Raw genomic sequence first — 14,227 nt, 5'->3', positions numbered from 1 at the left:
TCTCTCACCGCTCTATTGTCTTCCCAGCTTTTACATATACAGACAAGGGAATTCTGCCGCATCACTGGCCTTTATTTCACAACTTGCCGCTATTACTATTAGCGGCGGCTGTCGACCTTGGCGGACCGCGATACGAGATAAGAGAAAAACTATCCCCGCTTCCCTTCTTCCGCAGCTTGTGTGCTCCTCACGCGGGCGAGACCTCTGCAGTCCAGCACATTCATTCCATTCTCATTTTTCCGATTTACCCGAAATGGCCAGCAAGGAAACGATTCCGTCCCCTGCTCAGGGTGTCGGTCCCATCTATCGCTCTGATGTGGAGAAGCCCACGGCGACAGTCTCGAAGGAGGTGCCCTTTGAGAATGTCCACGTGCTCGCTCAAACCCCTCAACTGATTGCTCTTCTGACGTGAGAAATCTTCAACATTGAAGGGGAAGGCCGCAATGTCTAACAGAGGCCAATAGTATGATCCGAGACGAGCGGACGGCACGCGCGGACTTCATTTTCTACTCCAACCGTATCATTCGACTTTTGGTTGAAGAAGGTTTGAATCACCTTCCCGTGGTTGAACAGTCTGTGACCACCCCTGTCGGACGGGCCTATCTGGGTGTCAAATTCGAGGGCAAGATCTGCGGCGTGTCGATTATGAGAGCTGGAGAGGCCATGGAACAAGGACTGAGGGATTGCTGCCGGTCTGTCCGCATTGGAAAAATTTTGATCCAGAGAGACGAGGAAACCTGCATGCCCAAACTTTTCTATGACAAGCTTCCGACTGATATTGCTGATCGATGGGTTCTCCTGCTTGACCCGATGTTTGCCACTGGTGAGGACTTATATCTCTACCTTCGTCTCGCGATGTCTCTAACTTGGCGACAGGGGGCTCGGCCACCTTGGCAGTCGAAGTTCTTAAGGAGAGGGGAGTGCCTGAGCACCGGATTCTATTCCTAAACCTCATCGCAAGCCCCTCTGGTGTCGCGGAGTTTGCCGAAAGGTTCCCTAAGCTCCGGGTTGTCACGGCATTCATTGACCAAGGACTGGATGAAAAGAAGTATGTGTCTCATTGGCTCCGCGAGCTGGAACAATTTATTCTAATAGGCCGGCAGGTACATCATTCCTGGTCTGGGTGACTTTGGTGACCGCTATTATACGCTATAAGACTGTCGAGCTCTTCTCTCCAACCAAGGAGGGGCGACAAAGGTTTGACCGTAGTACTGACTGGCCTCAAGTAACATGAGCAGACTCCAGGGACTCAAGTCGCCCTCAATAACTACCACAACTCATGTTGTGTCATCGCGACGAAGATCGAAAAGATCCACTCCAGTCGTTTGTGGCCTTTTGTCTATAGATGCTGTCTTGAATCTCGGTCACCGACCCAAAAGAATGAAAAAACTTGACCTCATCAGTGGAAACGGACACCAGGACTGAAGCACTTTTTTTCCTGTTTCTTTTCTTTGGAAGTGCGGCATGCGTAGATGTATACAAGATAGCTGATAGAATTAAGGTCATATTTGTGCGCCATTCGCCCCCAGCCTGCCAGCAGAACATGATCAATATCCGTCTTCATCATCATAGTTGTCTCCAGCGCCAACATCCTGCTTGGCGCTTCCTGCCGAGGTCACGGGTCCATCGTATTGGTTGGCGGTGTCCTTCGCAACGGCATCACACGCGTCGACCCAGTCCGAATATACATCCACCGCAGCCGATAAGTCTAGAAAACGTGTGTCAGTCTTCCGAGTTCGCGATCGTATGCGCGAAGATGACTCACAATTGATACCGGTCTGAAATTTCTGGCCACAGACCTTACAAGAGAGGTCGCCCAGGCCTAACTTCTTGTCCAGCTTGACCACGACCGAGTTCTCGTGGTTGCAGAAGAGACAGGCAAATGTAGTCGCAAGAGGTTCCCGCTGTGATTTTGTTAATTGAGTCTCCGTGACTGTGGTCGCAAACTGTCGCGGGTGGTGATCATGATAGGTACCTTTCGGGGCCCTTGGGGCGTTCTGCTCGACTTCTTGCGCTTTCCCTATTGCGAGTCAGTAATCGACACCCTTGTTTGTGTTGAGATCAGGAATCGCGGCTGCGTGTCGAAGATTCCGGTGGGAAAGAAGACATACCATAGTCCTAAAGGGGTGAGAGGCGCGACAGTTGATGCAAAGATGGGGGTGACGAGAGTTGGTGCAGTGAGGGGTGGGCTCGTGCGGAGAATAGGAATCGGAAGAACGGGTCTTCCGCACCAACCTCTGGGCCCCAACGTCTCTCTTGGTATACCACCGTGTAGAATGGCTGTCTACATGTATCAAGTTCTGGGGGAATCACACTTGAATCTGTATTGAAACTGTCTCCATCAATGTACTTGAGAGATAGGTCAAATTTCAGACTAGAAGGGGTCGATGTAAAAGCACATTTAAACTATCTGGCGGTATGATATGAAAAATGATGGACCAATTCCAATGAATGCGCCGAGAGAACATTAGTCATGAGAAAGGTAGGAGATAATGGTTAATATACAAGAGGGTTCAAAGCGAATGTCATCTCAAGAAGACGCAGTGGCATCACAGCTGTAACCGAGCCTTTGTCAGTTCATTGGAGACAAGATGGGGACCACAGAGAACCGACTGAGGCTCCACCATGCCTTCAGATTGGATTAGGTCGCGATCACGGTACCGACTCGTGACGCGGTCGCCGGTCGCTTGTATTATATAATCCACACATTTCCCGATTGGAAATGTGTGTCACGTGAGTGGGTGGGGTTATGTCAGCAGTAGGGCCCGCGTTGGCTCGCTTAGCCGAGTTTTCTGTGGGTTTTGGTTTTCAACCCTCCCCGTCGACCCGTGCGAAGCGTGAACCTCGAAACCCGCCGTGGTGCGATACCTTTTGTCTTCCAACAACACACGGACAGACCCGACTCGCAATCATGGCTGTTGGAAAGTATGCGCTCCTTCTTTTCACTTGTCCTCTTCATCATTCCTTCGTCGCACCGAAAATACTCTCCACCGAATCCTCGGGCTAATAAAATTCGCTCTTCAGGAACAAGCGCCTGTCGAAGGGCAAGAAGGGCATTAAGAAGAGAACCGTCGACCCCTTCACCCGCAAGGACGAGTACTCTATCAAGGTTCGTTCACCTCGAAAATTTCGACCTGAAGGAAACACTATGCTGACCATCAAACAATCAGGCTCCCTCCACCTTCCAGATTCGCGAGTAGGACCTCCTTTCCCATTGATGGTTTGAATTTTGTGGGGATACTAATGGAAATTATGAAGTGTCGGCAAGACTCTGGTCAACCGTACCTCCGGTCTGAAGAACGCCAACGACTCCCTGAAGGGCCGTATCGTCGAGGTTTCCCTGGCTGACCTCCAGAACGACGAGGACCACTCCTTCCGCAAGGTCAAGCTGCGCGTCGACGAGATCCAGGGCAAGAACTGCCTGACCAACTTCCACGGTCTGGACTTCACCACCGACAAGCTGCGCTCCCTGGTCCGCAAGTGGCAGTCTCTCATTGAGGCCAACATCACCGTGAAGACCACTGACGACTACCTCCTCCGTCTGTTCGCCATTGCCTTCACCAAGAGACGCCCCAACCAGATCAAGAAGACCACCTATGCCCGCTCTTCTCAAATCCGTGCTATCCGCAAGAAGATGACCGAGATCATTCAGCGTGAGGCTGCCAGCTGCACCCTGTCTCAGCTCACCCACAAGCTCATCCCCGAGGTCATTGGCCGTGAGATCGAGAAGGCCACCCAGGGCATCTACCCCCTCCAGAATGTACGTCACTTCCTCATATCCCGGATGTTGCAGTATCTCAGATCATTCTGTTTTGGGGTTTCGTTCATTCCCGCTAATATGCAATCTTTTTCCTCTATCCAGGTCCACATCCGCAAGGTCAAGCTCCTGAAGCAGCCCAAGTTCGATCTCGGTGCTCTGCTTGCCCTCCACGGCGAGTCTTCCACTGATGACAAGGGCCAGAAGGTTGAGCGGGAGTTCAAGGAGCAGGTCCTTGAGACTGTTTAAGGGTGTTTCATTTTTGAAGTGGTGTCAAATACTGGTCAACCATGGCAATTATTGTCTTCTGATCATATGAAAGCAAAAAAGTTCATGACATGTATGGCCCAACTACACCGGTGTGCGTGCGGCTCCGGCTGTCCTTGTAGATGCTTTATGTTTTAATGGAACTGCCCAGATTTCAGGACAGTTTGTAACAGTATATGTGTTAAGTTGAGCTTGGTGTTGTCCATCCTGCTAGCTTCTTGTAGTTTGCCACGGCTTCTGGGTTCGTTGTTTGATCACGTAAAATTTCATCGACATCTCATCGACATTTCATAGCCGTCCACGCTGTCAATTCGAACAAACCATCTATTATGAAATTGCAAGTCGGTTCCCTGATATCTTGTCATTTTCAACTCTACAACATACTTTCGTCATACCCGAGTAGGAGTCGGTCGTCTCCGGTTCTACCTCTCACTCCCAAGAAGCATGCTGCTGTCCATCTGTGAACCTTAACGTGGCCTGTGCATTGCTCGTATGATAATGTATAGATAATCTAGGTCACTGTCTGGGAAGAAATCTCTCTATTTCTTGGTATGCAAATTTCGCACGTAAATACGTATATACGTATCTGCGGAATCCGATGCACTACCGGGGCTGTATCTGAATAGAATTTATGATCCGGGGCACTTAGATTAGCAAAGACACTTAGGCTTAGTCTATTCTGCCTGTTTTCATCGTATATACTATAGTATTTCTACCTAGGATAGTTTCCAATATCATGCAACTTCTACTCCTGTCTGGATAACATATACTATTTATTATCCGGTTACAAGGGTCTAGATTACTAAGAAGCTACTAACGTGTGTTAAAACCGACGTGTCGACTATTTGTGAGAGGAGGTAGGGTGTAAATCAGAATTATTTAAAGCAAATATTTGCCAATTATATCTAAAGATTCGATAGGATTACACTGAGCTGATCGAGAAGAAGAGATTCCGCAGTTCCCTACTATTGATCAGCTTCAGTTTTATTTTATCGAGCATCCAACACCTCAGCGGATTATTTCTCGAGTTTGTTGTAGCCTATTGCTGCCAATCATACTCTCTACTGAGACTGTCCACCGCTAACTAAGCAGCCTTGTTCAAGATCAGCAAGAGCATACCCTTCGGACAATACCCGCTGGCTTAAATATATATCGATCGCACTAGACTGTTAGAGATCTCTATTATAGGCGTTTATAGCAATCACGGACTATTTTATTGATGCTGATTGGGTCTACCGTAAGGTACAACTTAGATTTCAAGATCTTTACCTAGCGCACAGTAGTATGAACCTAAGTAGCGTCGTTCTTTAAACTCTCAAGAGCATAACTTTGAGTTACAAGTATCTAGGTTAACAACGAACGATACATCTGATAAAGGCCTTAATAGATTCTCTTCGATAAGCTCTATCAGATAGTGTTATTATTACCTAGATTTCATGTACTGCTCACGTGATTCAGATTAGCCCTTAACCAGTTTCTTGATCGTATCAAGTCAGTGCCACTACATCACTCCGCCCTGAGAATGTAGACAGAGAAGCAACCCATACTTGCTTAAGCGAACGCGCAGTACTAAGGGCTACGTGCAGATACCAAGAAGGCGAACGTTTAAGAGGAGAGGATATAGGCCAATGGTTTATACATCTCAGTTCTGCTCAAAGCGTCAGTTTGGCAGTCGTGCAACCGAGTGGGATTCTCATTCAGATTCTCACTCTATCTATATCGTACTCGTCCTTCTCAACCCGGTCGCATGGCGCAGATCGTTTAATGAAAGATCTTTAAACAATATATCCTACTTGCAGCTGTTTCAAAGTACATACGACCACAGGGTGTGGAGAACAGGGCTTCCCGTCCGCTCAGCCGTACTTAAGCCACACGCCGGCAGGTTAGTAGTTGGGTGGGTGACCACCAGCGAATCCCTGCTGTTGTATGTTATTTTTTCTTCTTTTTTTCCAAAAAATTCACCAGAATCTCTCCCTTTGTCGCTCTATATGTATGTACGTACGTATGTACTCACCACTGAATTCATTTTGCCCTTTCCCTAAGCACCCTCAGTAACCGCTGGCACTAACTTCAATTCGACCTATTCTGGTGCAAGCGAGGATGTTATGTGTAAAGATGATGTTCTTATTCCCTCAGTAGAGGTCATGATAAGCTAAAATACTGACGTAAGCAGGCTGTGATGGTAACATATTCAGATATATTTGTGTAGTACGTTGGGAGCTAGTCAGGCAATGACCAGCACACCGTCTGTGGTGTTTGATACTATCATATGATGATGGTTATATGCTCCTGAGTCCGTGTGTACTAGTAGATAGCCCCTTCTCTAGTCTCTTGATCTCTCTTCTTTGCTCCCTTGGTAGTTGACTCGATCTTTGTTTGTTCAAGCCCTAATCTTCTTTAATTAGTTGTTTAGACTACTGATAATCGACGAGCCTTGCGTTCATATCAGATTGGGTCTCATATTCATAGTTGATTAAATTAACCTAGTTCGAATTTAACACACAGGAGGGAAGAAGTATCAATACTGTATATCAAGAGAGATGGAGATGGAAAGATGCCATCAATCTAAGAGAAGGGGAATTATTCAGAGAAAATTCCCATGGTATCAATCTACCTACCAAATTAAATACTAGTCCAGCATGTTGGAGCAGTGGTTGAAAGCGACGGGGCTGTTTTCAGTTCAGCTTTCTTGAGGTAGAATGGATGCAAAATTACGGTTCACTCAAGATCAACAAGTTATGCTTTTATTCATCTAATCTCTGATAACGAGAATCTCAGTGAAAGAGGCCACAGCATCCGCTGAAATGTAAAGAATATCAAAATCTAACCTGGGTTGAGAATCTCAAGACTTCCAGTCCTTAAGAAATTTCGCCTCGCATTGAGACAACGCAGAATATCTAGGTAAGCATATGTACAATTATAGATCATGTTCCTTGCTTTCACAAGCAAAAGGTTCAATGCTTCACATACATGCTTTCCCTTCCCCCAGATCTCCGATTGATTAAAAGCCGTAGCTCCGCATGGAAGGCCAACTATATCAATTGTCATTCATCATCTCCAGGTCCTCGTGATCAATGGTTGTTGATTTGGCCATGACCAAATCTTGCTTAGATGGAAAATGTTGAACAGAACACAGCAAATCAACATCAAAAATGCATCGAAGACAAAAGCTTCTTTACTTTGTAGGAAGCCAGTGCTTCCTTGGAAATATTCAGCCACTCGGTAGATGGATTGGATCATGATCAAGATACTTGTGCAGTCTAGCACTACTATGTATCGTGTCCACAGAATGGTAGTGTGGATCATGAAGTGTATTGGAGTTACTAGCATTTGATGATGGAAAACGGCGGAGACGACAATGAGAAAGCTGAACGAAATGACCTAGAAGATTAGACCTCCAACAATGACGTCTTGTCCGAGCTTCTGTCCAGATGATATTTTTGAACTAGAGAGCATACCGGCACCTTGATAATTCTGATTAGGTTCCACGATTTATACCACAAAAAGGGGGAAAGTTTAAAGCATACCGCCGCATTGCATCAGGAATTATATCACGTCGCCGGTTACAAAAATCTTCGTAAGCCACGAAGGTCTCACTAGCGAGTTTTATCCAGCATTTAACAATCGAATAACACGCCCAAAACTTATATAGATCGATGCTGCGAATAGAATTGGCGCTAATAGGAGGAAGAGCTCCTGGGCAACTTAGGGCATAATTGGCAATTCGGCGATTGCTCTGCGCTGTCGTATCTCGCGGCATACCCCGAAAATCTCAACTACAAGCAAAAAAAAGAATCATAATTAGTAAATGATGAGCAAGATTTCATCTCATTAGAGACGTACATAGTCCTTTGATGATGAAGGGTATGCAAACTTAGTGTCCGATGATGAGGTCAAAGGCAACTTGTTTCTTCTTATGTTTGCAGGTTCTGAGACAACAGCAAACACCCTATTGTATATCATTATTTGCTAGCAATATTTCCGAGATGGCAAAAATGGGCCACGGATGAATTGGATCAGATTATTTCCGATATACCGAAAGGGACAAAGCCAACCGTGGAACAAATATTCCCTCGAATGACGAGTTTCAAAGCAATTATGGTTTGTTTTCTCAATATTACTTACTACTCGGATGCCCAAGACTTATAACTTTTCAATAGTACGAGAGCCTTCGACTTTATGGGCCGGTTCCCAACATTCTTCGAAAAACTCTGCCCCTTCAGCCACAGACTATCAGCACATCTCAGGGAGCAGAAATAACAATACCTGGAAACGTCAAACTCACTGTCGTCGCAATTGCTATACACACAAACTCAAAACATTGGGGACCCCATGTTCGAGAGTGGAAACCCAGTAGATTCATCGACGTTATTAGGTCATCTGGCCTAGAAGAGATCGACCAACTCCGACTTGCTTACCTTTTGCGTGGGCTGAAGGTCCGCGGTCGTGTCCAGGAAAGAAGTTCTTTCAGATCGAAATAGCCGCTGCCCCTATGACCTTATACAGGCAATCGACGGTGCAGCTTGATCCTTGTCCTGATATAAGCGTCAATTAGGCTCAGATTGAAGCGTACCAGATAGTGGAGCAAAGTCACGTCCGTCTCACTTTGCAGATGGTAAATCCAGAGGCAGTTCTCTTTCGATGGACTCCAAGGGGGTGTAATATTTACCACCCTATCTCGAATATGTGTCAACATTATGTATCTACCTAATGTGACAATGCCCAATTCTTTTTAATTGGGCAATTGAACCCTGTCTGAACTTGCATATATTTCGGCACGACATATTTGACAGCATTTTTAAACTATCCGGCTCTTAATCTATTTTTCCATGGTTTGATATTATATAACAACTTATTGTATCGTCATTCTGAGGCCTTTTCTATCTACCATCAGAAATCATCAAATATCGCATGCGTGTATATATTTATATCGGACTTGCCGGACCAAATACATGTGTGCCCGAAAAGTTAAGCCAAGCCAACCGAAGGGTCCTCCGAGAAATGAAAAATAACTTGACATTGGCATTGGGGAACAATGGGGAAATAGTTAGTTATAATTACTTAGTAATTGTAGTCATCCCCAGAAGATGATTTTTGTATGGGAGGTTTACAGTATTTCTGAGTTATATTCTCTCTCTGGAACCTCTCATATCTACACCGACCGAGGCTAGATCTGTGACAATAACGATGTGCAGTTTATTGAGCCTGCTTTTCGTTTCTTGCATTTTCCTGCTCTGGTAGCCGCATTCCAAGATAATCCTGACACAAGAAGGGGTGGATCCACTGAGAAGTGGGGATCTGTGAATCACAAGGGGGAGTCAGGGGACTAAACCCAGCCGGGAAAGGAATCTAATGTAGGCTGCACACCATCATGCATCCCATGAAATGCACGGAGAAGTACATGCCCATGCTCCAGACCCTTTTTGTCGAATTCTCAACAATCTTTGTTGCCTTCATGTTTCTTCTTGATTGTCGCCGAGACTGGTCTGACCAATTGATCACTCTTTCCCATTCTTCAATTGATCCTGATTTTTCTTGATTCATCTTTGCCTGTTCCATCGCTAGGCAAGAAGCTGGAAGGCAGCAGCGGCACCATTGCCTCTGATCGGGTGAGTCGCTGGGGGAGGGGGACTGATTGACCAATAGGTCAGCGACTAGGAACGGGGGCCAGCCACTGCGGACGAGTACATGCAGGTATGTATGCATGTATGTATGTAGTTCGCCATGCAGACGATGACCCTACTACGATGACCGAATATGATCGACTATGACCGGATGAGGGCTTAGTGTGACCGCCTTGTATCTTGATCTGGTTGGAGATTGCGGGACTCGGGGTATCTTGATCATGGCCCATCAATTGCACCATTACACCCCACGTCATGCGACCTCGAAGGCTGTTGGGAGGGGAGGGGAAGAAGAAGGGGGGGGGGGATCTACCGGTATGAGCCGGCCTATTCTATCTGCCCCGGCTTGAATCGGCCTGACCAGGTCTGACCAGGTCCGTGGCCCGGGGCCCCCGTGCGAGGAGTGTATTCCTATACTTCCCGCGTTATCAGGGTTATCAGGGTTATCAGTTCGCAGCGCTAATCTTTCCCCCGTTCACTTCCCTCTCTGCCCTGCTCTCTTTCTCTCTTCTGCAATAACCCCAACGACGCTCTGACACTGCAGAATGGCCGATGATCATGGCCTAGGGTGATGGGGAGATCATTGGCGGGTCTCTCCTTCTCCCCGACGTTGATTGGTGGAGGGGGCTTCGCGATCTGACAACCTATTTGGTGATGCGCCCGCATGGGATGTTGTCATGCGCCCCTGGCGGCCCAATGAGCGCCACCGAGCCACTCTGCACTGCGGTTGGAGCCTGATCCCAAGGGATCTGTGTGTCATCGTGTTGGTTGGGGTGCTGCCGCCATTGGAAATGGCGAGAGCCATTGAGAGTCCATTGAAGGCGCATTGGGACGTCTCGCGCGGGGTTTCAGATTGCTTGGTCGGAATTGACATACTGTTAGGACGGAGAAAATGCGATCGAGGAATTGGCTGGGATAAGAGAACGCAACGCGAGCAGCAAATCAGCCAGGAGCCAAAGGGTCAAAAGGGCCCAAACGGGTCATCGGATCAGAGAGATGATGTGACCGGCTGACTTACGCGCCACCCCGCAGTTGACGCTATCGTTATCAGGGCTAATCAGGTCACTCATCAGGTCAATCAGGTCAATCATGGTTATCGTGATCACGATCACGATCACAACTCCGATCACAGTCACGTCTCCTCTTTGGCGCCGACTCGCCTTCGAACCGGAGTCCTTTCACAAGCCAATAATGGCACTGCCCCCTCTTCTCAATTCTTCCCCCCAAATGCCGCCCCAAAGCGCCCCCGCCTGGGCATCCTCAATGATCGCCCCCGGCATCCAATGATCTCATCCATTGACATCCACCCGACCCATTGACCTTCAATTGACTCATCGCGAGCTGTTTCTTTTTTTAATTATTTTTTTTTTCGGCCTGTTCGTTTCCCCCTCTGGCTCCGAAACTGGGAATTCGCCAATGACCCAATCGATACATTGACCCAGTGATGAGAATGATCGAATGATCCAGTACCCTGGCAAATCCCGTCCAGGAGCCAGTGAGAGCGCGCGAATTCATGGTGGTTGAAAGGGAAAAAGAGAAGAACTAGAACCAAACCAGCCGCGGCCTGGAGCCCGAGAGGGGAGGAAGGTTCCATGGGTTGGGTTGCCATCTGACTGAAACCCAGACTAGTTATTACTTGCTGGTGACTAGTACCGGCCGCGCAGAAGGGAACTGCCTCCTACAGGGACGACGAATACTAACGAGTTCCCTGTACCGTTCTGTACCAGGACCTCATTGCTCCGAGTCGCTCTTGAAGGTCGGCCAGGCTGAACTGCTGACGCTGCTGACTGATGAGGCTTGGACTGCGCCTCTTCATCTCGTCCTCCCCCTCCCTTTCTCTTTCTCCCCAACTTCCAACTTCCCTCTTTCCAACTCCCCAACTCCCCCAATCCGCCTGAATCTGCCCCATTTGAAACCCTACCCCCATCACAGCCTGGCCCCTTCTCTCGAACCGCCTGCCTGCTGTTGTGCCCTCCCCACTTGGAAAGACGGGAAACTTCGTGTTGACTCGTGTTGACTCATTTGTCGGCCATTGGCCTTAACCCCGGTTATCGCCACTTCCATTGGGCCCTGACAAATCCGGGTGTTGGACATTCACTTCCATTGACTTCCACCCTCGTCAACCGCAGTACATCGGGGACAACTCGATTCACTTACTCTCACTTGCGCTCCCCTTCCTTTTGGCGCTGGAATCCTGCTCCAGCCGCCGTGTCGCCCCCAACATTAAACTACTTCAATTCCCCTGTTGCCTCCTTCTCTCCTTCCCCACTCCTCGACCAACCCAACTTATACTTCCTCTCAGGCATTTCGCCTCTCCCGATCTCACTGCACATTTTCCTCCACCTTACCCCCCCCCCCCAAATCCATCTATCCTGGCAAATTGTGACAGAATCAGAAAAATCCAAGAAACAAGAACAAAGAATCTTTTTTTTCTCTCATCTCCGCGCTGTTCCTCTTTCCCTTGGGGAAAAAAACAATCATGGCCTCCTCTGGTCTGCAGCCGCTGCAACAGCAGCAGCAGCCGAACCAACAATTGCAATCGGGCAGCAAACACCCGTCCAGCATGCATCGTCTCCCTGTTTCTAGCCTTATGTCTCCTCCAGAGACCAAACCCCTGGAAAGCTTTCAACCCTCACCTCTTCCCAGGCGCGATCCCTCCTCTATGGGTGATATGAAACTTCCCCCCATCTCCGCTGATCGCAAGCGTACCCAGTCCGAGATGGATCTCCCGTCGCCACCAGTAACTCCCTACACGGGCGCCAACAAGAAGCGACGCTCGCATACTGCTGACCAGATCGAGGGTGACGCGGAGGCCGCTGCGCGCGACCCCGTGCTTTTCCCTCGCCATGATTCTCTCACCCGGGAGGAGCCTCCCCTCTTCGGTCCCATTCCACCCCCGGCCGCCGAGGCCTTGGTGGAGCAGCACATCAATTCCCACATGGCTCGGTTTGAGAACAAGCGGAACAGACCCTCGCGCGAGGAATACCTACTGGCGCTGTCCTGTGTTCCCACCGTCGCAACCCAGTATAACCGCAATCCGGCTGCCTGGGCCCGCGAGGAATGGGACACTCTGCAGCGTCAGCTGGTTTTGATGAATCGCCACCGACCGGGGGATGCGGAGGCTAAGCTCAAGAAGATTGCCCCGGCCCCCGTGAAGAAGATGGGGGGATTGCCTCCGCGCGTTCAACGGACTCGAGTCAAGCGCACCCCTAAATCAACCCCCAAGCAACAGGCTCTGGACTCCTTTGACTCCCCTCCGTCGGTCTCGAAGCCCCGTGCCCTGGGAACAAACCGGGATGACACGGATTTCATGGCCCTCCCAGACTTCTCCCCTCCTCTGGACACAATTGGTAGCAATGCCAAGGCCCTGAAGGCTGACTGGAAAGGTCAGATGTTGGATTTGAGCAATGACCCGGACCGACATTTGCTCAGTCCTGCCGAGCTCAACCTAGCCTCCACGCTGCGACTCTCCTGTGCCACCTACCTTTGCAGCAAACGCCGAATCTTCGAGGCGCGGGTGCGGGCTCTCGGTGTAGGCAAGGAGTTCCGGAAGACCGATGCTCAGCAGGCCTGCAAGATCGATGTCAACAAGGCCAGCAAACTCTGGACCGCCTATGACCGAGTGGATTGGTTCAAGCCAGAACATTTTACTCACTTCCTGTAATCAGTTTGTGATGGCACATCACTCTCTCTCTCCCTCTCTGGCACCTTGTTCTTCGGATCCCTTCTCCCTTCCTTTCTTTCCTCCCTTTCTTTCTTGACGAACGGCCGTCCCCATGACATTATGACGGTTCCATCGCTTTTGCTTCCCTTTTTCTCGGAATTCATCATCACAGATATTCTCATCTCCAGACCTTCTTTCCTGCCTCTTGGCTTTGTTCACAACCTTCAGAGTGGTCTGCTTTATCAACGGCAGTGAGCCGGTTGTACCGATCCGGTTGCTTGTTATTCTTCGACGTTCCGACGTTCATATCATTTGGATAAGGCTCTGGTTGGATACTGAGTATCCTTGGCACTTTGCCCCTCTGAGTCGACCAGAATTTTTCTTCACGTCGACTGCTGATTCTGCTTTCTGGTGGTGGATCTACTCTTAATTCCGGTCGCTTTACAATGACCTTTCGGGCTTCATGATTGCTCTCTTTTTCATGTCCACTATGCATGATGATTCTGTGTCATCTCAGGTACAGGGTTTCTATTTGCTTTTCCCTTGCACTCTTCTTTGTTTTCTCACACGATGTTGTTCTTTGGACTTTATGCATGGCTTTTCGCGATTTTCAGCTCGGGTATTGGCTTTGGGGCGTCTGGGTGTTTTCATCTTTTCTCTCTCCTCTTTTCCCCTATCTAGAATGGCAGGTTTGGGATAGCATGCGGTGTTTCTGTGATATTTTCTCTTTTTTCATTGTTTCCATTGTTTTCCTGTGATTTGTTCCCCCCCCCCCCTCTGTCGGCTGCGTCGGAGGGTTGCTGCAAGAGCACACACGGATGATTTGTTACCTGATACCCTGACCAGATACTATTCCTTTTTCTTTGAATGATATATCTATTGCAAATTAAACTTTTGAGTGCCATAGGCGTAGTA

The 14,227-nt window shown here is 48.5% G+C and overlaps 5 protein-coding genes across 5 annotated transcripts; 3 read left to right on the top strand and 2 right to left on the bottom strand.

Annotated features, from left to right (window-relative positions):
• Positions 1-253: 253 nt before the first annotated feature.
• N7462_002755 (uracil phosphoribosyltransferase) lies at positions 254-1,155 on the top strand (the record flags this gene model as incomplete). The annotated part of the gene is made up of 4 exons (XM_057074481.1): positions 254-408; positions 465-823; positions 877-1,048; positions 1,104-1,155. The coding sequence occupies 4 exons, from the start codon at positions 254-256 to the stop codon at positions 1,153-1,155; spliced, it is 738 nt and encodes a 245-aa protein (XP_056938122.1).
• Positions 1,156-1,547: 392 nt separating this feature from the next.
• On the bottom strand, positions 1,548-2,114 carry N7462_002754 (transcription elongation factor 1 family protein; the record flags this gene model as incomplete). The annotated part of the gene is made up of 4 exons (XM_057074480.1): positions 1,548-1,708; positions 1,766-1,904; positions 1,976-2,020; positions 2,112-2,114. 4 exons carry the CDS (start codon positions 2,112-2,114, stop codon positions 1,548-1,550), a joined length of 348 nt encoding a protein of 115 aa, XP_056938121.1.
• A 797-nt stretch (positions 2,115-2,911) lies between these two features.
• Positions 2,912-4,006, top strand: rps1 (40S ribosomal protein eS1; the record flags this gene model as incomplete). The annotated part of the gene is made up of 5 exons (XM_057074479.1): positions 2,912-2,925; positions 3,025-3,109; positions 3,171-3,196; positions 3,259-3,760; positions 3,863-4,006. The coding sequence occupies 5 exons, from the start codon at positions 2,912-2,914 to the stop codon at positions 4,004-4,006; spliced, it is 771 nt and encodes a 256-aa protein (XP_056938120.1).
• Positions 4,007-10,292: 6,286 nt separating this feature from the next.
• N7462_002752 (uncharacterized protein) lies at positions 10,293-10,739 on the bottom strand (the record flags this gene model as incomplete). Its single annotated transcript, XM_057074478.1, has 2 exons — positions 10,293-10,483; positions 10,667-10,739. 2 exons carry the CDS (start codon positions 10,737-10,739, stop codon positions 10,293-10,295), a joined length of 264 nt encoding a protein of 87 aa, XP_056938119.1.
• A 1,388-nt stretch (positions 10,740-12,127) lies between these two features.
• N7462_002751 (SWIRM domain-containing protein) lies at positions 12,128-13,312 on the top strand (the record flags this gene model as incomplete). Its single annotated transcript, XM_057074477.1, has 1 exon — positions 12,128-13,312. One exon carries the CDS (start codon positions 12,128-12,130, stop codon positions 13,310-13,312), a length of 1,185 nt encoding a protein of 394 aa, XP_056938118.1.
• Positions 13,313-14,227: the final 915 nt, after the last annotated feature.

This window comes from Penicillium macrosclerotiorum (assembly GCF_028827735.1).
Source record: "Penicillium macrosclerotiorum strain IBT 26536 chromosome Unknown utg000002l_segment0_segment0, whole genome shotgun sequence".
Taxonomy (NCBI): Eukaryota; Fungi; Ascomycota; class Eurotiomycetes; order Eurotiales; family Aspergillaceae; genus Penicillium; species Penicillium macrosclerotiorum.
The sequence above is the reverse complement of the archived record's forward strand: the minus strand, read 5'-3'. Positions and strand labels throughout refer to the sequence as shown.